At 35.3% G+C, this 26,697-nt stretch overlaps 2 protein-coding genes across 2 annotated transcripts; both read right to left on the bottom strand.

Moving 5' to 3' along the window:
- Position 1: 1 nt before the first annotated feature.
- Positions 2-9,589, bottom strand: LOC143605688 (putative methyltransferase PMT19). The gene is made up of 6 exons (XM_077081709.1): positions 9,232-9,589; positions 3,536-3,777; positions 2,111-2,321; positions 810-1,494; positions 663-740; positions 2-249 (listed from the first exon to the last, which is right to left on the bottom strand). The coding sequence occupies exons 1-6, from the start codon at positions 9,587-9,589 to the stop codon at positions 57-59; spliced, it is 1,767 nt and encodes a 588-aa protein (XP_076937824.1). The 3' UTR covers positions 2-56.
- Positions 9,590-12,600: 3,011 nt separating this feature from the next.
- LOC143605685 (switch 2-like) lies at positions 12,601-18,457 on the bottom strand. Its single transcript, XM_077081707.1, has 8 exons — positions 18,046-18,457; positions 17,245-17,351; positions 16,130-17,051; positions 15,279-15,526; positions 14,782-14,908; positions 14,357-14,632; positions 14,028-14,286; positions 12,601-13,467 (listed from the first exon to the last, which is right to left on the bottom strand). The coding sequence occupies exons 1-8, from the start codon at positions 18,427-18,429 to the stop codon at positions 13,166-13,168; spliced, it is 2,625 nt and encodes an 874-aa protein (XP_076937822.1). The 5' UTR covers positions 18,430-18,457; the 3' UTR covers positions 12,601-13,165.
- Between the last annotated feature and the right edge of the window lie 8,240 nt (positions 18,458-26,697).

Genomic DNA, 26,697 nt, shown 5'->3' with positions numbered 1-26,697 from the left:
TTCTCCATGCATATGTGAGGTTACATAATATGCTGCTAACTGCTAAATACTTATCTTCAGATGTCAAGAAAAAGCAGCTTTCGCGGGCCAGAGGGGCCCGCTTCGGTGTCTAATAATCGAGTTTGCCACCTCATTTGATCCATATGGCTTTTTATCTTTACAATAATGTCTTCATAATCTGCTATTATTATCGTCCCCTGAGGCCGAATAATCCTGCACACCACAATGAATATGTCAACAATGTCACACCTGTTATCAACACAAAACAAATGACCTGAATTAGTTGTGGGGTTTATGTCTCATCCATATTGTTTTACCATAGCACGACCTAAACAACTAAACTATACTGAGCCAAGCCGCTCGTGAGCTACTCAAGTTCAGCTCGTTTATAGCTCGAATAGAGCCAAGCTTAAACGAGCTTGAGCTCGAGACGGCTTGTGAGCCTAGACGGGCCTATTAATACTAAAAAGTTATTTAATATATTTAGCAATAAGTATCATATCATATAAATTTATGATAATAATAACTGAATAATATCATGTTATATATATAATATGACTATAAATTAATATAAATTTGTTAGTAAATAATAAACAAGTTGAGCCTGAACCGAGCTTGAGCTTTAGTTGACTTAATTTTAAACACATAACGAAATGGCTTACTTGTTCATGTACAAACTAAACACATTGTTCGCGTGTATCAAGTCATATGATCTAGGATATGTCGAAAACGGTTCACACCTGTAACCAACAATCCATGAGTCAACAAACACCAAAAGTCAACCACACATAGAAATAAAAATAACGAACCAGTTCATGTAAGTTCCAATCAAACCGCGCTCATAGATAACACCAAGTGCTTTATAATTTGCATCATGAGGAACAACATTCATGACCCAAACCGGATACTTTGAAAGCGAAGCTGCAAATCCACCAAACCCTGCATTCATATCCATAACGTTTCTATACCCACCACTCGATAAAGATTTTAACATGTTCGCGTATGTAGCAACTCTCTTTTGCCACATCAGATTATCATCAACAAAATCTTGACTTGTTAAACCCGGAGTTGACTCGATTCTAGGTGGAATATTATTCAACCTTTTGGGCCACTTTTCAAGAACACCCCCTGAAACATCTTGCATGTGTTCAACTTGAACTAAAGGAGTTATGCATGTATCCATTTTTTTGTACCAACCATCATCTTGGTCATCATTTTCGTCACAAAATTTCTGAAATTTTGATTTTGAATGTTTTTTCTTGCATTCGATATGGTTGATAGGTTTCTGCCACACTGCAATCGGGCCTGTTCCTTTAAGTTTTCTCCAACATAACCGTTTACCAAGATCCTCTAAACGGGCCAGCTCTTTTTTAGGATCCTTGGTGGTTCCATCCGGGACTAAGTATTTGGCTGTCCAGTTAATAGGTGGGCCCGCCAACAACCAATAACCACCAGGACGCAATATACGGTCGATTTCTATTAGATACAGCCCATCTGACCCCACAAAATCAAGAATTTCCATTTAGCTATAAACCCATCTAGCAACACAGAATCTCACTACTTTTGAAAGAAAAACCTTTCGGGTCAACTCAACACAACTTGTTTGACCCGTACCAAAGCTACTCGCTTTGACCTGAACCCATTTGACCCATTTACCCAACTGATTCATTTTACCACCTTAGTTTATATAGCATGCATACTTTAAAAGATAAAAATGAAAAAAAAAGGTCATTACTTATAGAAGAAAAACTTTCGGGTCAACTCAACAAGACTTCGTTGACCCGTACCAGAATTACCCTTTTTGACCAGAACCCGTTTGACCCATTACCCAAGTAACCCAACTGATCATATTACTACTTTAGTTTATATAGCATGCATACACTGGAAGATAAAAGTGAATACAAAAGGTAATTACTTTGGAACAAAAACCTCTCGGGTCAACTCGACACAACCTGTTTGACAATACCCGTTTTGACCAGAACCTGTTTGACCCGTTACCCAACCAATTATTTTACCACCTTAGTTTATATAGCATGCATACTCTAGAAGATAAAATATGAAAAAAAAAAAAGATAAAATTTTCTAATTTATTGGTTAATTTAATGTATACCGTATTCGGTCCACGGTACAAGGCAACGCGAGCAATGAGCCATGTCGAATGACCTAGACGGGTAGGGTAGTCTATAGGTGCTAAGAACACCAAGCATGGCAGGAAGACCTCTTTCTAGGGCAAATTGCACTTGAGCTTCATGTACATCTCTTGGAGCTATAGACATTGTTATGATGTTGTAATCCAATAAAGAATCTCCAAAGCTTGCAACCTACCATTGTTTAAAGTTTAAACTTTAAACCATAATGTTAACGAACACGTAATTTAGACAATAATATTAACAAACATATGATAATTTCAACTCGTTTACTTATGAGTTATGAATATGTTAATCCAGAATAGGGTTGTTCAAAAATCTCATGGCTTGCTCGAAGGCTAGTTTGTAAACGAGCTGAGCCTAAGCCAAGGTACACAGGCTCGTTTAAGTTGAAGCACAAATTCAAATTTTAATATATGTATGTTATAATTTCTATATTATGTATGTTAAAAATACTATTTTTGTTTATATGTGTAAAAATACATATTTTTAAAACAAACAGGTTGGTGTGAGCTCAACAATTCAACTCGTAAAGATGAACGAGTTGAGCCGGCTCGAAATGGTTATAAACGAGCCCTAGACTAATGGACTAGAACTAAAAACTTAGAATAACAGAAAACAGTCAAAGGTATCCTTAACAATATTGCCTTCTTATGTACAACCTTCTAAATTAAATTATTAAAAAAAAAACTAAATTTAGTAATAATATTAAGCTCAAACCGGTTAGAAAGTGTTTAGGTCAAACCGGGCCAACTTGTTTTAAACGACTTGGTTTTACTAGCAGCGCAGCGCAGCTCGTTGCTAGTTAGCATTCTAATGTAGCGGTTCACTTTAGCCCACGCCACGAAGCACGGGTAACAATACTTGTTGCATTTATTCTTTGTGAACGTCAAATTTGGCATTTTTTAGCAGTCAAATTACTAGTTGTCAACCAATTAATAAAGGGATAATGACAAAAATGCCCTTTTTATCAAGTACCAACAGCATTCCTTGACTAACCCACACAACCCAAAATGGCCACTTTCTAAATTGCCGGGTCCAACATATTAGAACTGACATCCGACAAATCTATTTGATACCGTTTCGTATTTGAACACACCACACATAGACACATATACACTTAAACGGTCGGCCATAAATCTATTCCGCCGGGCTTCATTTTCGTACGTAATATTATTCCGTTGGCCCCGTCAGGATAGATATGAGGCCTATGTGTCTAGATGTGGTTGGTTAAAATACGGAAGGTTGTCAAATTGATTTGTTGGATGTCAATTCTAATATATTGGATCCGATAGTTTAGAAAGTGGTCATTTTTGGGAATTTTGATTTGAATGAGTTAGTCGTCGAATGTTGTCGATAAAATGACCATTTTGGTTTACTCACCCCACAGGCCCACAGCCAGTATCAAGAACTGTCCTAATGACCCCAGATTCTAAAGGCACCACCTTCAACATTTCAACATAACCCTTCACCCCTTCCTTAAAACTAGTCCCACCGCCCGGAAATACCAACCGATCACCCACCACTTTCACCCAGTTTTGCTTCTTCTTTAACTCTGTCAACGTCTTAAACGGCACATTACTAAACCAAGCTTCTGACCTACTCTCCGGCCACCGGAACGGCTTCTTGTCAAGTCCCGTATCGATAATCAACACACGGATATTAAACGAATAACTCTCGTTTATATTAATCAGAAAATCTCACTTAAAAAACTGATTACAATACCTCAAACCCTAACTCGGTTTGACTCTTGATGAACCCTAACTCGGTTACACCAACTCACCTCTCTCTAATGTCTAACCATAACTCGGTTTATATAGACTAACCCTAACTTGCTAGTCAAGACATTACCAAATATAATGTAACCTAATTATTGGGTTGGGCCTTACACTTGGTCCAAACAACAATTGACCCAACAATCACCCCTGCAATTGTTGTACCCGAGTCACCCGACTCACCCCCTAATTTCCTACTCGAAATTGGCGGGTCTTCAACTTCACGCTTGTCATCCTTTACTTGATTCTCCCGAGGCTTTTCATGATCTCTTGCAATGTACTTTCGGCTCCACTTGGTTAGAAGACACACTTACTTCGTTTGATCATTAGACGCCTTCCCTTGGGCTTGAATCACTTTCTTGACCACGCGTTTAGTTTCTTGAACACTCTTCTTTGGACTTTGAATTTTGGAACTTGGATCTTTAACTGTAATCTGACTCGTAACCGGCTTGTCTTCTTTCAGTCCAATACTTTGAATATCCCTACCTGCAAAATTCTTCATTCCAATGATAGTTCGTTTACCGGGACTTGTTATCTTGAGACTAATCTTGTATGATCGATTCTTGGTCCTTGTCACCTTTATCAAAAGCTTATCTGTATCATCTTTCATGGTTAGCAAATCATGTTTCATGTGAATTTCGCATCCACTTTCCGTTGCTTGACCAAGACTTATGATATTGCACTGAAAGCTCGGAATGTAGTAGACATCGGTCAACAAACGTTGCTTCCCCGTTTTTCCTTCAATTAAGACCGACCCTTTTCCCCGAATATCAATACAAGATTCATCTCCGAACTTCACCGTTCCCGTGACTTGTTCATTCAATTCATAAAAATACGCTTTATAACCCGTCATGTGATTCGATACTCCGTTGTCGAGATACCAAACATCTTTCTCCATCGGCTCGGTTTCGAAACGCTTTGGAATCACACCATCTTCATTCAGAAAAACCGTTTTCTGATCACCTTTTATCATAAATAAGCTTGGATCAAAATCATCTATTTTGTTCAGGTTAGATTCTTCCTTTTTCTTCATATGTTCCGGACACGTAGACGCAAAGTGACCGAACTCATCACAACGGAAACACTGAACCTGTGACATATCCTTTCTTCTCCATTGACGATCCTTTCTTTGACCTGTAAACCTTGACCCACGATGTTGACCATCTCGGTTTTCACAACTATCTTGATCCTCATCCTCTCGGTCTTAACCTCCGGTTTCCCGACCTTTTCCACATCCCTGTGAACTCGGCCAACCCTTACCTCGGCTACCGGACTGATCATACGACTTACCTTTGTAACTACTTTCCGACCGATTGAAAAGTAACTGACCTTGTAAATTTGAAGCGCGTTCTCTCCCTGGTAGACGTTCCTCAAACGCCTTAAGTCTTCCAACAACATCTTCAACCTCACACTATCAATATCAACCGTTTGCTCGATTGAGGCTACCAAGTTGAAGTATTTGTCTGGAACCACGTCAAGTAACTTTTTCACCAATACATCTTGCTCGAATATGTGACCAAGACCCGTTGCCTTTGAAACCATACCGGTTATTTTTCCCGCAAACTGATCAACAGTCTCGTTTTCTGCCATCTTGAGTTTCTCAAATTCACTTTTCAACGTCAGTAGTCGAGCCTTTAGGACTCGCTCGGCCCCAACAAACCGTGCCTTCAATGTGACATTCGTCAATTTCGGGTCTCGTTTGTATTCGTTTTTGTATTCGTTTATCATGTAAACCGACCCATTTTGTAAACCAAAGCTTATGATATAATCAAAATGATGGATTTTATGTTACAATATTGTTTTACACTTGTTGGGTCTTGAAAACATTCTTTTTGGTCCTTAAAACTCCTTAAAATGACTTAAACCAAACTTTGGGGACTATTATTGCCAATTACCAAAAACTTGTTTGACCATTTCAACCATCACATGCATCTTTACCCTATTTGTATGAACCATACTCTTACCATTATAAAAGCAAGGCTCCATACACCATTTTGGTTGTTCATCTTCTCCAAAATCTCTCTCAAATCCAAGTATTCATCTTCAACATTTTGTTATTTTGATTTCTTAAGGTCAACTAACTATAGTATTTCATTTTAACTTGTTCATCTAATATTACTAACACTTGAATATGGTGGTACAACATATATATAATACACACCCCTTGTTTCCTTTATTTGTTACTTCACCGACTCTGGTTGGTTAAGTTTTGAATGTCATAAGACAAGGCTTCATAGAGGACTTCGTGTTCTTGATATATATACACACACACACATAACTTATTATACATATCACTTATGACTAAATTCTAACCCTTTTAGTTTGTTCATCTTATTTACAAGTTCCATGGTGTGGGTTTGTATAAGACTAACCTCGGTTTAACCGAAACTAGTCCAAACCGGAAACCGAACTTTTGTTTACTAGTTTTGTTAAAATAGTTGTTTAAACATGTTTATTGCTAGATTTGAGTTTCAAAAATCAATTTTACAAGTTCTTTGATATTAAGCATATGGAATCCATCTATGAACTCGTTAGGAGATGGAAACCGAACTAAACCGAAACTTTTGCTTAAAAGACTTGTAGTTAACTTTTTAGTTGTAAAATTTAAGTTTTCTTCATTTATAAACCAATATACAAGTTCTATAATATTTGGGCATGTAGAAACTATCTATGAACTATTTGTGAGATGGAGACCGAACCAAACCGAACTATACCGACTTTTACTCGCTTAAGACACACAAGTGTGTTTTTAGCTATCAAGACTTGTATATTTCTTTAAAAATATTTTACAAACTGATTTTAATTATTTTCTTAAGTACTTGGAATTGTTGGATCCAACTTGATCTCATCACATAGTTTGGACCGACAAAACCGAACACTCGCTTAACGTGCGTTGTTAGTTCTAAACAATAGATCTACATACTTGGTTAAGTGTTAGTATATTTTAATGAGTTATCTCATAACAATTAATATGTTGGAAAGTTGACTTTGGGTTTGACCATTTGTCAAGACCCAAATCGACAACCCGAACACTCGTTAAAAACCCGTTTTAGTATCTTTGTCCCAAAAGAACTTGCATTTTAGCATTTTTCCCACCTTATTACTTAACATTGGTTAAGTAAATATAAAGGTTAGATACTTTAACCCGGTTTCGAGCAAACTTACATTTTTAAAGGATTGTTATTATAAATTCTTAAATAGTTACATTTTAAACCTTGAACTTTAATTGTTTACTTTTTGCAACAATTATTTTATTTAAAGATCTTCAAGACAACCATTCTAAATCCAAGATTTTATTGTCATTTAGGCCTTGCTCGTTAAACTTCATCCATCCGGTTATTCATCTTTTACCGATCAAGTTTTATACTTGAACGTGAGTAACTTCATACCCCGTTTTCTATCTTTTGTTTTGGGGTGACATTTCATACTTATTCAAATCAAATGCTTTATACTTGAGTCTTAAACCACAAACGTTGTTGTATACTTTACTTGAATAATTGCACGATTTGGTGTTCTATGCTTATATGCCTATGTGTTTATCGCTTTCGGTTGGTGGAATCTATAAATCCTAGACTACTTGGCATCCCCTTGTAGCAAGGTGTCGTTAACGTAATGCAATTAACGATATTCTATTAAATCCTAGACTACTTGGCAATCCCTTGTAGCTATGTGGCGCTAACGTAATTCTATTAGCGATTGTCAATTTATCCAAGTTTATAGCTATTATTTATGGTTTTGTATACTAGTTTTGTGGCTTTTCATACTATATATCTATTGTTCAAACTTATGAATTGCTCACCAACCTTTGTGTTGACAACTTTATTTTATGAAATGTTACATGTTTGCATCTAGGTTGATTATGAAGTTCGGTGAAGAAAATGACACAAATACCGTTAGAATATTAGCAAAAATGAACAATATTTGATTTGCTATATTTTGCTATATTTTGTTGTATTTGACTTATGAATATTTGGTTATGTGACATTTTCGATGTTGTGAAATGAAATGAGTTTGTTAAATATTGTTGCTTTAAATAGTGTCATGCGCTTATGGGCAATCGTTACACCTCGGCATGTTCCGCCGCCTTTGGTCGGGGTGTGACATTCAAATCCGTCCATATTTCTCGAGCATTCTTGTATTGAGAAACCTGAAGAAGAACATTATCTTCCATAACTTGGAACAAAAACGACCTTGCCGTTTTATTTTTCTTTGCATCAATAACCGCACCCTCATTCGGTTGAACAACTTCCCATAACTCTTGATCATCCAAGATCGCTTCCACCACAATCGCCCATGTGATGTAATTAGTTCCATTCAGCTTTGGAACCTGCAACGATATCCCCCCACTCGCTTTGGGTTGGATTACTGGCTCTTCTTTATCACCTGCCATTGACGTTTTCGAACACCCTTGCTCCACTACGTTGGAACAAATACGAACAACTCAGTCTGAACAACTTTTCAGAACCAAAGTCGTTTGCTCGCAAAACCCCGGTTACGAATACCTCTCGAAAACCGAATCATATGCAAACCAAAAAGGCTACTGTGTAAATTCTCAAAAATTCAATAGGTACTTTTTGACACCTTAATGATTAATCACAAAATCATATGTCAACTCTGAACCAATACTCACGCTTCATGTATAAATTCACGTTGACTTTCTGTAAAATTACTATAATTATATTCTTCTTGAAGAATAAAAAATACCAAAACTAGGGAAGCCTTTTGTTCCTTGTTTTCTGATCACACGAGACTCACCCAAAAAGACAAAACCAACTTGTTTATCTTCTTCGTCCAATTCAAACTAACTGAACGCAGCAATAATAGAAACACGGAAAGTCAGAAACCTTAAACCTTCCTTGTTCGATCTACGATTCTCGTATCACCGCTGCGCTCACAACTTTTGGCACAGAACACCCCGATTGGAAACAACTTGTTTCCGAGTTGTCGCCGTACAAACAACCTACCCGTTGCCTACCGCGATTATCGATTTCTTGAACTTGGCTCTGATACAAATTCAAGTCCCGTATCGATAATCAACACACGGATATTAAACAAATAACTCTCGTTTATATTAATCATAAAATCTCACTTAAAAAACTGATTACAATACCTCAAACCCTAACTCGGTTTGACTCTTGATGAACCCTAACTCGGTTACACCAACTCACATCTCTCTAATGTTTAAGCATAACTCGGTTTATATAGACTAACCCTAACTTGCTAGTCAAAACATTACTAAATATAATGTAACCTAATTATTGGGTTGGGCCTTACACTTGGTCCAAACAACAATTGACCCAACATCTTGTACCCCACCGGCACCGGCACCAGACACCGGAGAATCTCACCGGTGGGACAGTGGCGTTCTTGGTGATACAGTTTTTTGACATTAATAAAGAGTGTTTCTTTATGTGGGTCTTGACAGGGGCAATAATGGGTGAAATTTGGAGGGCAAAATTGGAACTTTTTGATGTGGGTTTTGGATTTGGGAGGTGGGTTTGTGGTTTGGTGGGTTAAAGTTGTGAAATTGGTGATTGGGTTTGGTGGGTTTGAGCAGTTTGTGGTGATGGTGGATTTGTATGATCCAAGAATGTAGGAAAGTGAACAGATGATTGTGATGAAAAGGAGTTTGATTAGTGGGTTTTTGAGGTGTAAGGGTTTAGGCATTTTGGTGTTTGATGGTACAGAGGAAGTAGCTGTATGCATTCTGTTATTCTGGTAAGGTGCCAAGTTCCAACAGGGATTTAACGTTGTGGCTATATATTTTTTGAATATTCAAAAAAACTAGTTTTTTTTTCAACTTATTATAGGTTTTCATTATTCGTTTATAATATTTATAAAACTTTTTAGATTTTAATTTTATTTATTGTAAGAAGTTTAATAATATACATAGGATTTGATGATTAAAGAGTTTCACAAATAATAAGATGTTATAACTCGGTTTAAAAACTATCTGAGTTTTGTGAGACACTGAACCCGCTTATTTTTTTTACTATAAATTTGTTTCTTAATTATAAATAATATATTTTTTTAAAGACCAGATATTTATTTTAGTATATCTCTATTTTATAAGATTTTCATATCAAATAATTGACGAGATTAATTTTTAATTTAATAAATGTTATACCCCGTTTAAGGGCTACCTTAGTTTACTGAGACCCATACCCGTGAATTCGGGTCAAATGCATGAGAAACCTTAATTTACAAATAAAACAATCTGGTAGCTCGAGAGAATGAATGAAGGTTTCGTTTATATATATTTAAGATAATGGAATGGTTTTTTTTAAATGAATTTCACTTTATATTCTTTAAATGGATTTTCGCCTCGCTTTTGGTCTTTTATATTAGCGGACGTTAAGTTTTTCAGTTAAGTCACCTCATTTTGTACTAAAAGCGAGGCAAAAATCTAATTAAAAAATATAGAGTGAAACTCATTTTCAAAAACGGCTCATTCCATATTTGTAATTTTCTATTCTAGGAATCCTTTCTAATATCTCTATACTAGAGAGTTTGTGGTCCGGTTTATTCGGTTTTAAAAAATAGTTATAGGGCAAATGGTTAACTATTGTTTTCGACAAGGCAAACCAACCTAGTTGGGTGGGTTGGTTAAACCAACCGGTTGATAGTTTGGTTTAGACATGTTAACGATATCACCGATTGTAAATTATTTTTTTCAGAGTTAATAAATTTTATCAAAATCTTTTTTAATGATGCATAAGCAAGATGCCTAAGATACATATATACATAGTTACATGCTTTAAAGTGAAAAAAATGTTGATTTAGTATGCACGGTCTATCTTGGTCTGACTGACATAAATCTCAAACTGTTAAAATTGAACCTGTGTCGGTGATCTTGGTGTTAACAAGCTATGTTAGGTAATCTGGATTTACTTATAGACTAAATGAGAAATAAGAATCAACATTGATTTGAGTTAGGAAGTGTGCAGTGATCTCGATCAAAACTGTTAAGATGAAAATAGTTTTATTTGTGTAACTAATTGAAACTTATGGGGTGATATATGTAAATAGTTTTGCATGGATTTCAAAACCATGCTTTTAATAGATACTATAATAAGATGTTACGAATTAGGGTTAATTTTGTATCAAAATTTGGAACACTTTTTTTTCAACCTACTTTGAAATTAATTTACAATAACAATAATAATAGTTAATACCTTGTACAAATACCTAACATAGTAACTACACCATGTGTTTTAAATGCATGTCCCCAAACTAGCAAGACAAAGTTCACATTCAAATTTAATTTGATGAAAAGGAATCACTTGCTATTATAAAAACCTAGTACAATTCTGTCACGAGTGGTATCATACACAACGTGATATTCATGCATTAGTAATGTGAATGAAACATGACCATAGTATAGGTATTGTCATAAGTTTTATAGAAAATCCAACAAGTTATTTCCTACTTCAAAACACAAGTTGAAATTGAATGTTAAATGGTCCATCTTCGAAGGTTAGTTGAACAAATCCTACATGAACATAAAAACTGTATTATACATGTATATAACCTGAACATGTCACGGGTTTTTGCATTTTGATATGAGTGCGACTAGTTAAACATAGAAAAATTGTTTTACTTGTTTTTCAATACTATATAATTACAAATTTACAACAAAAATACAAATATGTGTAAAATATATTTAGCTATAAAAGTTGTTCATTTTATTTATTTTTGAACTGTGGCATAAAAGTATAAAACATATATTTTTTTTAAGAATTTATAAGAATAAACAAGTTAATTCGTGAACCCAATTACGATCTGTTTATCTAAGGCCCTGTTTGTTTTTGCCACTTTTCTCTGAATAGAGGAAAACGTCTGATTCGGTCAGACGTATTCAGACGTGGGGCTGTTTGTTTTTTTTCTGGCATTAAGAGGTTCAGCGTCTTAATAGCATCTGAACCAGTAAGAGCTTTTAGTGGGTCAAACGTCTTTGGCCTCCATTAACTTTTAACCCGGAGACTAGGCTCCATCTCTGACGACTAGAGGTTCGTCTCTAGCCTCCACCTCTTAATGATTCAGATTTCAGACATTTGAACCACCTCTTAACATTCAGATGTGGTATTCAGATTCAGACTTAAATCTCTAAAAAAAACAAACGGGACCTAAATGTATTCATAGTTGGTCCCGAAAATGACCTGAACCCTCTTAGATCAAAATTATGACCTAACTTGATCAAGTGACACAGAATCACCCATGTGTTCAACTCTATCTTATAAACCCAATCCCAATTGGAGTCTGCAAAATACATTATATTTATTAAACCCTGTAATTATTCTTCCCATAATTGATTCATGAGAGTGAATGGAGCTCCAGTCTGAATGTAAAATCAATCAGCCAAACATATATTTCAATAGATTTAAGATTTTGGGAAGAGGGGGCACCCTACCCATGACCCGAATTAGATCCATTTTCATTGTAAGTATGCCTCCTTTTATTGGTTTCTGGGTTTTGTGAAATTTAACATCATTGAACCAAGTTTTCTGGTGTTCACAAATCGACAAATCAAACAACGTTTCGTTTCTAGAGATTAGGTTCAATACAAAGACCAATTAATCTATAGAAAGAAAGAATAGACCAAAAACTTTTTGCTCAGGTTTACAAGTTGCTTCGCACCCAAAATGCATGGCACGTCTAAAGGTGTTAAGGTTCTAAAGCCAAGGCGTGAAATGCTACACAAGGTGTCCAAGACTCATGCAGTATCTATAAACTAATCATAGATACTATTTACTGTCCCAAGTCCCAAAAACTATACCGGTGGTAAGATGCATCCCCTTTGTCTAAGAGATGGTATAGGTACTTAATAGGAGTAAATTCTAAAACCGTAGGACACTAAATAATAAGGTAACTACTCTAAAAATAAATTATTAACTAATTTGAAACCAGCTCTTTTGACCTTTTCAGTTCATTGCAATTTCAGTTCAAATTGTAGAATGAAACAGTCGTCGCAACACCACCGCATCAGGTGATTGCTGCGAATCACACACCCTAATACGTTTCCCCATGCATCCAAAGGTCTTTTTAAGAACAAGGTCATACATTAGTGCCAATTTGTTAAATGAGCCGACGCCGGTGCAACAGACCTAACATTTACTTGAATACGCTAAGGGTCACAGCCTAACTCAATAAACCTACAGAAAATAAAGGTAAAACTAGACCAATGGTACTTTCTATTATAACAGCAAATCAACAAGACCATTAACATACCATGATGTCATATACTTATGTCCGGTCCCTTCGCCTTTTGTACTTTCTCAATGCCTGTTCTCTCTCAACCAAACTTGCAGATAAAAACCACTTACTAAACTCAACAACTTGCATGCCCATAAAAGTGGCAAGGCGCCTGAACTGCTTTATTTTATGTGCTCTCCTCAAAGAAGTGTTTGCTTTCTCATCGTATTTCTTCTTTGCCATGTGTCTGGGCAAAGATGAATGTATTTGCGTTGGAACCTCTTGCATCATGTCAACGTCACACCCATGTTTGTGGCTTATTATATCTTCGTTACGGTGAGCATAAACAATACCTGAAAATTATACCAGAAAAGTAAGATTATATCTAATCATTAGGGTGTTCTTGCAACGTTTTGAAGCCGAGACCAAGAATATTTGTACAAACTAATAAGTATTTGATTATACAAATACATTGACCCTTTGAGATTGCCTTCCTCACAAAATTAAAAAAAAATCATATAAATAGCAGTATATGTATGGTTTATTTTATAGATTATTGGGTATGAATTCTAGTGTTTAAAAGTTCACTTATAACCCAATATGAGAAATAGTGAGTAAAATCATTGGCATCCAAAGTTTCTATTAATGCATACAATGCTGTAAATAATTTGCATGAACATATTTCATACTACATTTTATAAGTTTATAACAAAGATATATAAAGTTTTGGAAACAAAGAGTTGTGATTAAACTCAGGGCCACCCAGCCCATTTAGCCTTTGTAGATAGGAGTGATTTGGTGGATAGATTCTTGTATTTTGCCCTTATAAAGGTATTCTAAGAGTGAAAATATATTGAACTAAGTGCCAAGTAGAACGATTGGTGAATTTTGTAAAAGCAAAAAAAAATCTCACCCAACTCTTTGCTGACCGGGGCAATTCTTTTATTATTAAAAAGCTCGCTGTTGTCCCTTGCTTGTGGAGGTAGAAAACACATCCCAAAATCAGACAAAATGTGTCTTCCACCTTCTTGCTCATTCTCATGTTCATGATCATCATGTGTTGTTCCTTGCTTGTCATGTGACTGAATGATCTCACTGGTGAAAAGCTTATCAGACAGATCACGAAACAAGTTGCTGATCCCAAAAAGCTCCCCTTGGAACTCCTTGCAATCCTGGATCAAAGTAGTGTTAATATAGAAGTTGCCTAATATCATAGATAATAATCGGATTTTAATGATATACCTGGACACCTTCAAAATAACGTTTTTCGAGTTTTCCAGAAACAGCAATATTTGAGAGCTGTTGTTTGTAAACCTGGCGAGTGTAAACAAGTTCTTCAAGAGAACCAGCTGCTAAGAGCCGGAAAACCACTACATGTCGCTTTTGTCCAAATCGAAATGACCTGTCCTGTGCTTGCAAATCATGAGCCGGATTCCAATTTGGGTCAAATATTACTACCCGATTGGCGCTCACAAGATTCAGTCCCAGCCCCCCAGCACGTGTTGATATAAGAAAAACCTGAAATCAGAACACATATATTGTTGGATCTCCATTTGTTGCTATAGATGCCAAAGCGTATTTTAATGTACAGAAAACCTCCTTTTTTAGTTGAATTTAATTGCTTTTTGTAATTAAGTAGTTTTTGGTACTCATATTTTTCCGTTTACCTGTTTGCTTGGGCTTGAATTGAAATCGTCAACAAGAGATTGACGCATGGCAGTTGGTGTAGATCCGTCAAGTCTTGAAAAACTGTATCCTTTTCGTATTAATAACTTCTCCAGTATATCCAGCATCCTACAACAATGTCAAATATTTCAAAGTCACATGACCTGCAATGCTTCATTTAAACTTCAGATCATAATCATTTTAATCTCGTGGAGATCTCATATATACACTTGGAATTTTGCAAACTATCATATTTACCTAATAAAAAAATTTAATATCACATATAACAATTCAATTACTTACAAATTCATGTTTGCCAATTTTATTAAATACAATTAATAATTTGACCCTTATACCCTTCTCTTTCTCCTTACACACAAAACTGTCATATCTTAATGCAAGTTTAAAAGACTATAAAAATCATAAATTTGAAAATGGGTACATACGATATTTAGTTATTTACCCATTGCACCCTTCTCTTTCCCCTTACAAAAATTACCTGACAGAGTAACTAAAGAGAAGAATCTTGTCGCCATGTAAAATCCAAGATGACATCAGCTTTTCCAAAGCCTTCATCTTCCCACAATGCTCAACATCACTCAGACCCATAAAACTCTCGTTTTGAGCATAACCTCCCACCACATCAATATCACTACCAAACACTTTTGATGCAAAAGCCATGTCTTTCTTCTGTTTATCTGCCTCGTCTTTTGAATTTGGTTTTATCAACTCCAAATGATTGCTTATCTAACACAATATTTCAACAATTAGAAGCAACGCGTGTGTAAATATATGCTTAAATTAATAATAGGGGCAATTTCATAATGCCCCTACAAACTTGGAAAATATCATACCTACCCATGCAAAATTAAAAGTATCATATATCAAATATACCCAATTCAATAAAAACAATTTAATAAATGACCATCTTACTCTTATTTTTCTAAAACTTTCAAATATTATATACCCATCTTTACTTCAAATTTTGTTGTTTACCCATTTTGATTTGGGTTTTTTTACCCATATTTAACTTCAAACTCTTTTTTATCATGCGATTATACCTTTCTGATTATCTGATTCAAGTTTAATTATCTGATTCACACATACAGATTTGATTGTGCTTGCTTATTGTCAACATCAATCAAAATTCAAATAAAAAATAGGGTTTAAACTTCAAACAAATACAAAAAAAGGGGTAGAATGATCATTAAGTATAAACTCATAAAAATTGGGCATATAAATATCTGATATTTTTAGTTTTGGTTGGGTATATATGAAAATTTTCAAGTTTGTAAGGGTATATATGAAGCTAATCCTTAATAAAATTATAAGTATAAAAAAGAAAGAAACCTGCTGGAGCTTTGTGAGGCAAGGAAGAACAAGACAAAAGGGACAAGAATCACAACCATCTGGATTATCTTTATGAAGATAAGGCCAAATAACACCATCTGGAACTGTTCTTTTACAACATTCCACTTGCTTTAAAGGACTTCCACAACTACATGGAACATCCTTATTAATAAGACATTGAATGTCTGGTATTTCTAGCATCCGCCTATAAACCCTCTTCTGTACCTCACTCATTGCACAAAACACAACATTGTCTTCCTTACCCATCATAAGATGCCCAATTGTCTCCTCTTTCGTTCTCCTTAACAAATACTTATGCAAAACCAACACCAAATGCTGCTTCCTCTTTTGAGCAATCTCAACATATCTTTCTGGTGCACTTGATCTCTGCCCGTGTTTTAACGGCTCTTCATAATAATCTCTAAAATGTTCACGGCTCCCTAACCCTCCAGGTACAACCCAGTCAAACAGGTTGAATAATTCCATGATTTTGTTTTGCATTATGGTGCCGGTTAGACCATACCGTTTCCGAGTTTTGATGCTTAAACAAGCTTCATAAAGTTTTGATTTTTCATTTTTTAAACGGTGAGCCTCGTCAACGATCACAATCTCCCAATTAATCATTTGTGACAGATTCTTTTCATTAACTCTGTATGTGTCAAAACTGGTTATAACTATTTCAATTCCATGAGATTCAATTTTGTCAATAATTGTATCGCGGTTCGTGCCATGGTAAATAGCAACGTTGAATGTTGACCATTTAGAGAACTCAGACTCCCAGTTTTGAATTACAGATGACGGGCATATTATTAACACAGGCCCTTTGCTGTCTTCTCTCAGATTTGGAGGACTTGTCATGTCTCCATCTTTTTCATAAACAGCAGAAAGAAATGCAATTGCTTGAATAGTCTTCCCTAATCCCCTGATCAAAGAAATCATATTTACACTTTTGTTTAAAAAATGTATTAATCAGGCATGTTTGTTTGATCACTTGATTGGTAATGCAAGTTGAAAATAATTAGGTTGATAAAAGACATGTGTAGTTTCAAGGAAAGGCATTTTAATCAGAGCATGGAAGATTAACAAAAAGTTTAGGTAAATAAAGAAGCGCTGACATGTCATCTCCAAGAATGCCCCCACAGTTTTTCTTGTACAAATTGTACAGAAACTTCACTCCTTCTCTTTGATGTTCTAACAGCCTGCAATTTATGGAGGCAGGCACCTGCAATGAGCGTGTTGTCAGGTGAGAAATCATCTACAGACAATTAAATGATATCTACATGGAGAAATGTCAAGATGGAAAATTAAGGCCAAAAAATGAAGTAGTAGACTAGATTCTAAAATGGTAGAAAATCGTATGATTACACCTCCAATTTGTATGCTTAAGTGTTACATATAAATACAACCATTCATACATATGTGTGTGTGTGTGTTCATATATATTTACTCAAGCGATGCTTTGTAAGTGAACCAAAAACCTATCCAAATTCCCTTAAAGATCTGCTAAAGAATCCCAACGCAATTTAGATCATTAAGTGTACATGGTACAAATCTTATTCAACTCTAAAACAACTATGAATCCCGTGGCTTCTGTGAGGTGGAAATGGAGTGAACCAAGCCCGCTCACAATTTACGTTTATCATAGCATCTGCTAGATTTACATAAGGTATATACAAAATAAACACTTGATATACTTAGGCCATAAGTTGTTTTTTTTCCCTATCGAATACAAGAAAGTTTAATCATTTTCCAAAGAATAAATAAATTCCACAAGTAACAATAACAGGGTATTGGATATACATACAATACAGAGTGATCATTCCAGCTTAAATTCAGCATAACCAGTTTAAAAATACTATTCGGGTTAATCATAATAATTTAGATTTAAAATAATCTTAAATTAGGGCATAATTGACCTGCACTGAAGGGGATGTTGAAAGAACCAACGGTTCATAAGGTCCGGTTGGATCAAATGTTTCGAACCTACGTCCGATATCATCATCTTCTTCTTTTAATTGAACATCATCATCATCGAATTTTCGTTGGACGATAACATCCGGGCGATGGTTCCGTTGACTATTAATTTCGGTTGAAGGAAGCAAAGAATTGTAATCATCTTCGAGACGTAAGAGTTGCTGAGACAGCGAAGATTTGGGAGGCTTTCTAGGGTTTAGAGTATTATTTGAAGTAGTTTGTGAGTAGTATGAAGTCGAAGGGTGTGATTGTGATTGTGATTGTGATTGCGATTGTGATCGGTAAGAACATGGCTTCAAAATCTCCTTGAAACTGCTTAATGACATACTTTCAATTTCAATTCGACTGTGTATTGTGCTTTGCTTTCTTTCTGTTAGGGACACCCTCGGTTTAGGCCATTCGGTTTCTATCGGGTTCCCGGCCTCCCGCGCACACTCTGGTTTCTACTACCCGATTGTGAGGTATTCACTCGGCTTCTGCAGCTTCCACTCCGTATGCTATTAATTTGGTTAGTTTTGAAAGCGGACATGGATGATTAGGTGGCATGAGAATCTTGTTTTAATTGGAAAATCACAAGGTTAAAGGGTATGGGTCATTCATATCATTTGTCACGTCATTAAGTGTCAACTCAACTTTACCTTCGTCATTCAACCTCGCCATTCAACACATTTCAGAATTATGCAATATTCGGGGTTTGGTTTGTTATCGGTGCCATACTTAGGCATCATCGACGTCTCAACTAGGTATTTTAAGTCTATGAATACCGTTCATTAGTACTAACTCTAGCCTAGCTTAACTAAACACCAAAGTTTTTAAATGAAAAATCTTTATTGAAACACAAGTTAATAACTAATCCCTATGATGCATGTCAGTCAACCTATGTACAAGTTATCACATTATTACCTACTACTAGGTCACCACATCACACAAGTCACATTGAACAAACATGTAACATGATTAGGCCCAGAACTGTATTAAGTGTGGCTTATGGCTATTGGGCCTTGTTTGGGCCTATTAAGACCATAGAGGATTATGTAAAGTGCAAAACATCAATTAAAAATTAGATTGCACATCGATGCTGTAAAACTCAAAGTGGCAAATAGGTGTTGTTGAGCTTGGGGCAGGTTTACGTAATCACAACCCATACCCGGTTATGAAAGCTTGTCTCATATTTAGCTAAAACCAATCTGGTATTTATCGAGTAGTTGTTTGTTCGGTAATGAGTTTATCTGTGGATTCAGGTATATCCATTTGTTTATTATAATAACCACTGGGAAAACCTGAACCAAACCCATTGGGTATGAAAACGAACTAAAAGGTTAGTGAACCGTTCGACAGGAAGCTCGTTTATGTTTGTTCATTTAATAAATGAACAAACATGAACAATGAATTTCGTTCGATTAGTTAAACAAAAGAATATGAATAGGGCACCCGTTCATTTAACTGTGTATGTGATCGTTCGGTAATATGTTCGTTCATGTTTGTTTGTATATGTTGTTGACGAGAGTTTTTTGTGCATTTATTTAAGTTATCAAAACATTTTATATTCTTTAATTTATTACCCATAACATAAAATAGTAAACCATATTTTCATCATGTTTTTGCATTGTTCCCATCTCCTTCCTCATAATTCACATTGATGAATACCTCGACCTCAATCTCTAGGATCCGCCGTTTATATCAGTGTTTGTGAACCCTTCGTGAACACGTTCATTATCTTAATGAGCGAACACAAACTTGAAATCTTGATTGGTACATGATTATGAACTCGTGAACATATTATTTATTTAACGAACGAACATGAACAAGGCCTTGTTCATATTCATTTGGTTCGTTTACAATCCCGGGTATATATATAAATGAACATCATGTCGAATATATAATCGCATAAACGGGTATGTGTTATCGGGTAATCAGGTTGGATAACCATATCCCATAAGGCCATAATCGTCCCATACATGCGAAAAATTTCTTAGAAATCCATACCCGGTTACCTCACCCCATATCGTTCCAAAATGTTTTGGGTTACATTATCATTCCTAGGCATGAATTAACTAAATGTTGGGCTATTAGGGCGGCCTCGGACCCAAGTGAGTCAAAAATACATCTTTGGGGTTTGGCCAAAAAGTTAGTGGAAATGCTTTCGAGCCGGCTATGGCCAATTGTATGTTTAATCACCAAAAACTTAGCTAAATGGGCCCAAATAACTTGGACTTTAGGACTTTATCCGTGTATTTATATTGGTTATTGGGCTTTATGTTTTTGCCAAAAATGTTTACTAGGCTCTCGGAGGCTTATTGGGTGATTTGGGCCCAATAAGGCTTAAAAAAGTGAAATAAAATATCAAAAATAGATCAAAGGGCAGTTGGTGTCTTATAATAGACATTAATATAGTATTACTTATAAGTGTTTGTTAATTATTGATTTAGCCCAGTTTGACTGGTACCTTATACTATAGGTGATCAAATCGGGTTGGTCAAAGGAACCGGAACCGGTTCAGAACCGGTTCCATTAGTCAACATCACTGTTTAAACCGATTCCATGTTCGAACCGGTTAGGGAACCGAACCGGTTCCCCAACCCTCGGACCCGGAACCGGTGGAACCGGTTCTGACCGGTTCCTAAACCGGTTCTTACACTGTAACCAGTTCCAACCGGTTACAGTGTAAAAAATAATTTTTTTTTTCGTTTTTCGTTTCCGCTGCTCGTATTTGTATAACATGTTAAATAAAAAAAACAATTAACATAAAATTCATTTTATTTACTTTAAGAAGTTCAAAAAAAAAAGGTTACATGTTTTAAAATATTCAAAAACAAACTAACAAAACATTAAACTTATAAATATAAAGTTGTGACATATTATTTCTATAAAAGCCTTCTTGTTCGTCGTAATTATTGAGTGGCGACTTATTCATCAGAATTACTTGTAGAAACGCCTTCTTGTTCGTCGTGCACTCGAACATCAAGTGGTGTTTCGTCTTCCAGAGTGGTTACGTGTTGAACACGATCGATTGAGTCCAAGTGATCCTTCAAGCAAATGCACATCTCCACCGACTCCGAATTCAGTCTTGTTCTTCTCACCGATATTACCCTGCCACTAAGAGAAAAAGCAGATTCCGAAGCTACCGTAGAAGCTTGGGCGGTTAGTAAATCACGGGCCATGGTGGCAAGAATCGGAAACTCGGTTTCCTTTACCTTCCACCAAGCCAAAACATCAAAAGTGCCATATTCCTCTTCGGATAAACCGGTAGAGAAATCATATGCACTATACCTTCCTAGTTCGCTTGAAGGGGTGTTACCCCTTTGTTTTTTAGCCGTTACGTTGCGAACGGTGTTCATAAGGCTAATCATGGGGTCTCGTACTCTAGGAGCACTTGAACTTGATGAAGACCCCCCCGGCGTAGGCATGTGTATGTTTGACCCATATTTATTTATATAAAAGTCATACATAAATTTAAAATTCAAGTTAAAATCATTTTGTGCCTCTGTTGAAAAGTTTGGGTCAACTTCATGCATATCTAAGGCTGAAAAAATTTCGTCTATCACACATTCAACCCCCGTAACATTTAACATTGGGTTTAAAGCGGCGGCGCAAGTAAAAATCGGTGACAATTCAAGAAAGTATTTTTTTAATTTAAACTTCATTGGTAATATGATGTTTGAAAACATTGGACTTTTATTTTCAAATTCTTTAAGATTGTTAACGATTAAAAATAACTCCGAAAGAACCAAGGGACTTGTCGGATAATACGTTCCCGATAGTTTCGTAGTTGATGTTTTAAAAACTTCAAGAAAAGTCGATAAGTCATTGATAATTTCCCATTTCTCATTTGAAAAGGGGATTGCCAAATCATTCTCGGCAAGACTAGAATGAAACATTTGTAAAGTGTCTCTTTGTTTCAAAGCACTTTGAAACATTATGCAAGTGGAATTCCATCGATGAGGTACATCCCAATTAGCTCCCAAAGCTTTTCTTCCCGTATCTTTACAAAATTTTCTATAATCCATTTGTCTTTTTTTACTTTTCTTAAAAACTTCATGTAGCATTACTCTAAAATCGTTTATAACCGATGTAACCTCATCCGAAGCAAGTCCGTCTTGCACGATTAAATTAATGATATGTGCAACACACCTTGAGTGAAAAAATACACCATTGCAAATCGGCGTATATTTTAATTTTAATTTATCAACCGCCGATGTATTATTCGACGCGTTATCAAATGCAATTGAAAATATTTTATTTTCTAGTTTATAAGTTTTTATAACATAATCTAAAATTTCAAACAAATTATCTCCCGTATGTGGATACTCAAAGAGTTCGAAAGCAATGGTGCGTTTCATCATTTCCCACGATGACGGGTCTACCCAATGAGCGGTGACACAAAGATAAGATTCGGGTAGACCATGTGGAGCCGACCAAACATCAGTAGTTAAGTTTATTCCCGTATTTATATTTTCAAAATATGCAATTAGTACCTCTTTGGCCTTCTTCCACAATTTTAAACAATAACGTTTAAGAGTATGACGACTTACGTGAGTGTATTGTGGTTGAAGCGTATCTCGAATCATGGCGGTTAAGCGAGGGTTGTCGAAGTGGCTAAACGGCAAAGCTTCTTGAATCACAAACTTCGCCATACGATCTTGAACTCGATCAATTTGGTATGTAAATATTCCGCCTTCACTATCCATTTGCGTTTGTTACGACTCGACGTTCTGTTTCAACGCCCTGCAATACGGTCTTTCGATGTGTTTCTTCAAATTTGAATTCGAAAGTGGGTTTAAATAAATCCCACAAAACTTGCACCGAGCCTTCAATGAATGGTCACTCAATTCAACCAAATCCCAATTGCACCAAATCTCTTGATTACGATTATGAGGTACAATACGAACGAAACTTGGTCCGGCGGTGGAACCTTGACCAACCGATGATTGTGAGGCAGCCATAACAACAAATATGAATATAGAAGAAGAGAAAACAAGAGATTAGAGAACTCAGAACGTTGTAATAGCGTTTTTTTGTATTTTTTTGCGTTCGGGTTTGCGTTTTGAGTGTTGTGATGAACCCATTACACCAAATACCTATTTATACTAGTAGTGGGGTGTTTGGGGAGCCAAAAAAACGGCCATTTTTGACCCCAACGGTCAAAAAACGGCCATAAAACCGTTTCCCAACGGCTAGAACCACTCCAACGGCTATAACCGGTTCCGAACCGGTTCCGGTCGAACCGGTTCCAGAACCGGTTCCGGTTCGGTTCCGGTTCCTACCCGGTCCACCTCCAAACATGTCAAACCGGTTCCGGATCGTCGGGTTGAAATGGAACCGAACCGGTTCCTACGAAAAACGGGTAGGAACCGGTTCGGTTCCGGTTCGGTTCCGTCGAACCGGTTCCAGGAACCGGTTTTGTTGTCCACCTCTACCTTATACTATGTTTGTTAGTATACATCATGATTTAATTTAATTCTACTAACTCCATAAATCATTGTTGTTATACATCATGAATTTCACTTATAAGTGTTTGTTAACTATTGATTTAGCTCAATTTGATTGGTTACCTTATATTATGTTTGCTAGTATACATCATGATTTAATTTAATTCTATTAATTCCAGAAATCATTGTTGTTGTACATCATGAATTTATAAAAGAGTACTAAATCCAGAATTCATAATATTTTAAGTGATAACAAATAATTTTATTTCAAATAAGAGAAAATTTCCTTAAAAACGACATTTGTCGTTTTCTTAGCCTGTTTGCCATTTTTGTCTAATACTGGTACCGTCCCGGTCCCGGTATCCAACATTTGAACCAAATTAAAATGTATGCAGCACCACTAAAAATCCATTATTTGAATTAAATTGAGGTCAAACATCCATTATTCTTTTAAATCATATGCAACACCAATTTGAATCCAACACTAACTTCAATTCAAATTAAATTCAATTATTCCCAATCAAACCCTAGATGTAAACGCATGCAGATGACCAAAAACAGACTGAAATATTCAACTCTTCATACTTCTATTTAAAAGTAACCAAAAGTATCCATTATGCCCTTGAATGCCAAAAATATGCTAGGGTTATTACCTAATTACCTTATTACCTTATTACCTAAAGGGTTATTATTACCTTATTACCTAATTACCTGTAATCAAAACAAAAGGAATTGTGATTAAAAGGTTTTTAACTTTTAAATAATGAGACACACCAATGCCACGATCCGAGATTAAAATATGTAAAAAGAAAAACTTGGCTCACCCTGCCACAAATAGTTATTAGTTTTATTCATTATCATCAAACTTCGAGATACTTTACTAAAATCATATAAATTATAAATATAATCCTAATTTAATCATACAAGTAATTTTATAATCAAAGAGAAGAAATTATAAAAAAAAATATGTTTATAATTAATAAACTATATGTGATATAAGCAATACATGAGTTCCATCCAAGTACGTATAATATAAAATCACTCGTCATATTTTGAACACAAAAACAAATTGATCTATTTCAACCCAAGTCCATTTTCACACGATGGCCAACGGCCAACCTGTATGATGTAAGTTCTATAATACAAGTCCAATTGGTTATGCACTTAGAAACTACTCTTTAATAAAGTTAAGTGCCGATTTTAAATTTCAAACCACCACCAATTTGTCAACTCGTAAATTATGAACCAGACTTGAAAAATATCAAACCGACTAAACCACAGGTGTGAAACAACTAATGACAATTTACAAATATGTATATTTGCTAACAAAATGCGATACAAGTTAAATTCTAGTGCTTACTTTATAATTTATAAATTACTTATCTTAGAAATTAGTCTTACACTACTTTGAAGATCATTACACAAAAAAGAAAAAACATATGATACACCATATTTGTTAAAGACTTCAATAGATTCACATAAGGCTGAGTGAGTATATAATATAAATAATCTATCTAAAAGTAAATAAGAACAAAATAAAACTTACTGCACGACAGGTAATAAAAATGCATTGTTTTCAATGGTGCATATGATCAGCTACAATATTCCATTGAATAACATATACCTACCTTAGTCAGGGATCAAACAAACTCAAACTTTTAGCACAATAAGCTTTACAATCCTAATTGGTAACCCGGACCAAAATTCTGCATTTCTAAAATGACCCGAACATAATACAATTTCCTTATTTTTGTTGAGTAAAACAAAAAAATGAGGCAGTCAAAAGGATTTTGTAGGCTTACAAACGAACCGAACGAACACGAACAATGGCATTATCGTGTTCATTCATTTCACTTTAACCGAACACAAACACGAACAGTTATATGAACCGGTTTTCTTGTTCATGTTCGTTCGTGTTCTATACACACACACACACACACACACATATCCAATATTAGACCGTGAAACAGAAACTTGTCGAACAAAAAAGAAGTATTCGAATACATGGGATATGCTCTGGGACATATATATATATATATATATATATCAAAAGCAACATTAAAAAAACTTTATTTTAAAAAATAAATATATAATGGGTGACTGTAAGTATAGAGGACTCGTAATTTGAAGTTTAAAATGTAATGTAATGTAATATAATTGTCTTTTTAGGTATAACCATCTGTAAGTAATGATAAGTTACTAAAAGAGCTATCATACCAACAGCTGCGGGTACGTGTAAGTGGCAACGATGAACCAAAATTGGAAGTAACATACCTTGATTAGCAAGAGATTGACATGTCTTCATGCATTTTTGGTTCAAATTATCATGTGCATATTCAAGATCCACCAAATGACTTCAGGATTGAACCTTTATTCAACAATAATATAAAAAGATTAACAATTGGAACAAAGATGGATAATAACTACATTCGGGATTGAGTTTTGGACGGTAAGTGTTATGGATCAATCTAACCTGACCAATTCCACCCGTAAAAGAGAAGTTATCGCTAACCCATTTACTTATGAGTGGATCTATTTGGGTTATATTTATCACTAACGGCTCAAACAAAAATAAAGGCTAACAGAAAAATCGGGCGAAACGGAGAAGTCTCCCATCGAGTGTTTTTAATATATAAACAACATAATCATCATTAGTGTATTTTTTAAAATAATGTGTTTTAACCCGAACTTGTTTTAAGTTGAACCAAAATTTATGTACTTTTAAAACCCTTGTTATAACCCGAACAAATTTTACATCAAACCAATATGGTGTTAACTGTTATGACCTGAACCCATTCTGATTGGAATCAATCTAACGTATTTTTTAACATGACTTGTTTAGACCCAATGATGACAACTGCAGTTCGGGTAAACCACTGTCTATAAAATTAGGCCTCAATATGAAAAATAAAATAATATTAAAAATATTATGTTGTCAAATCTAAAAGGCAGAACAACAAAAAGGCTAGCATATGTTACTTAGCTTGCCAAGCCCTGTAATATCTTCCTTGTGATTATTTATGTGCTGCAAATTCATGGTTGTGCAGATCTTTAAAATACAAATAACATAGCATGCAACGAAGCTTGCAATATGAGTCCAACTGCTCCAGCCTGAAAAACAAATCAATTACAACTTTGATGTTTTAAGTAAATCGCCTCATTAAT

Source organism: Bidens hawaiensis, unplaced genomic scaffold (genome assembly GCF_021521415.1).
Source record: "Bidens hawaiensis isolate Kalapana, Puna unplaced genomic scaffold, B.hawaiensis_p1.1 tig00070774_1, whole genome shotgun sequence".
NCBI classification, from domain to species: Eukaryota; Viridiplantae; Streptophyta; class Magnoliopsida; order Asterales; family Asteraceae; genus Bidens; species Bidens hawaiensis.
This window is presented reverse-complemented; position numbering and strand designations above follow the sequence as displayed.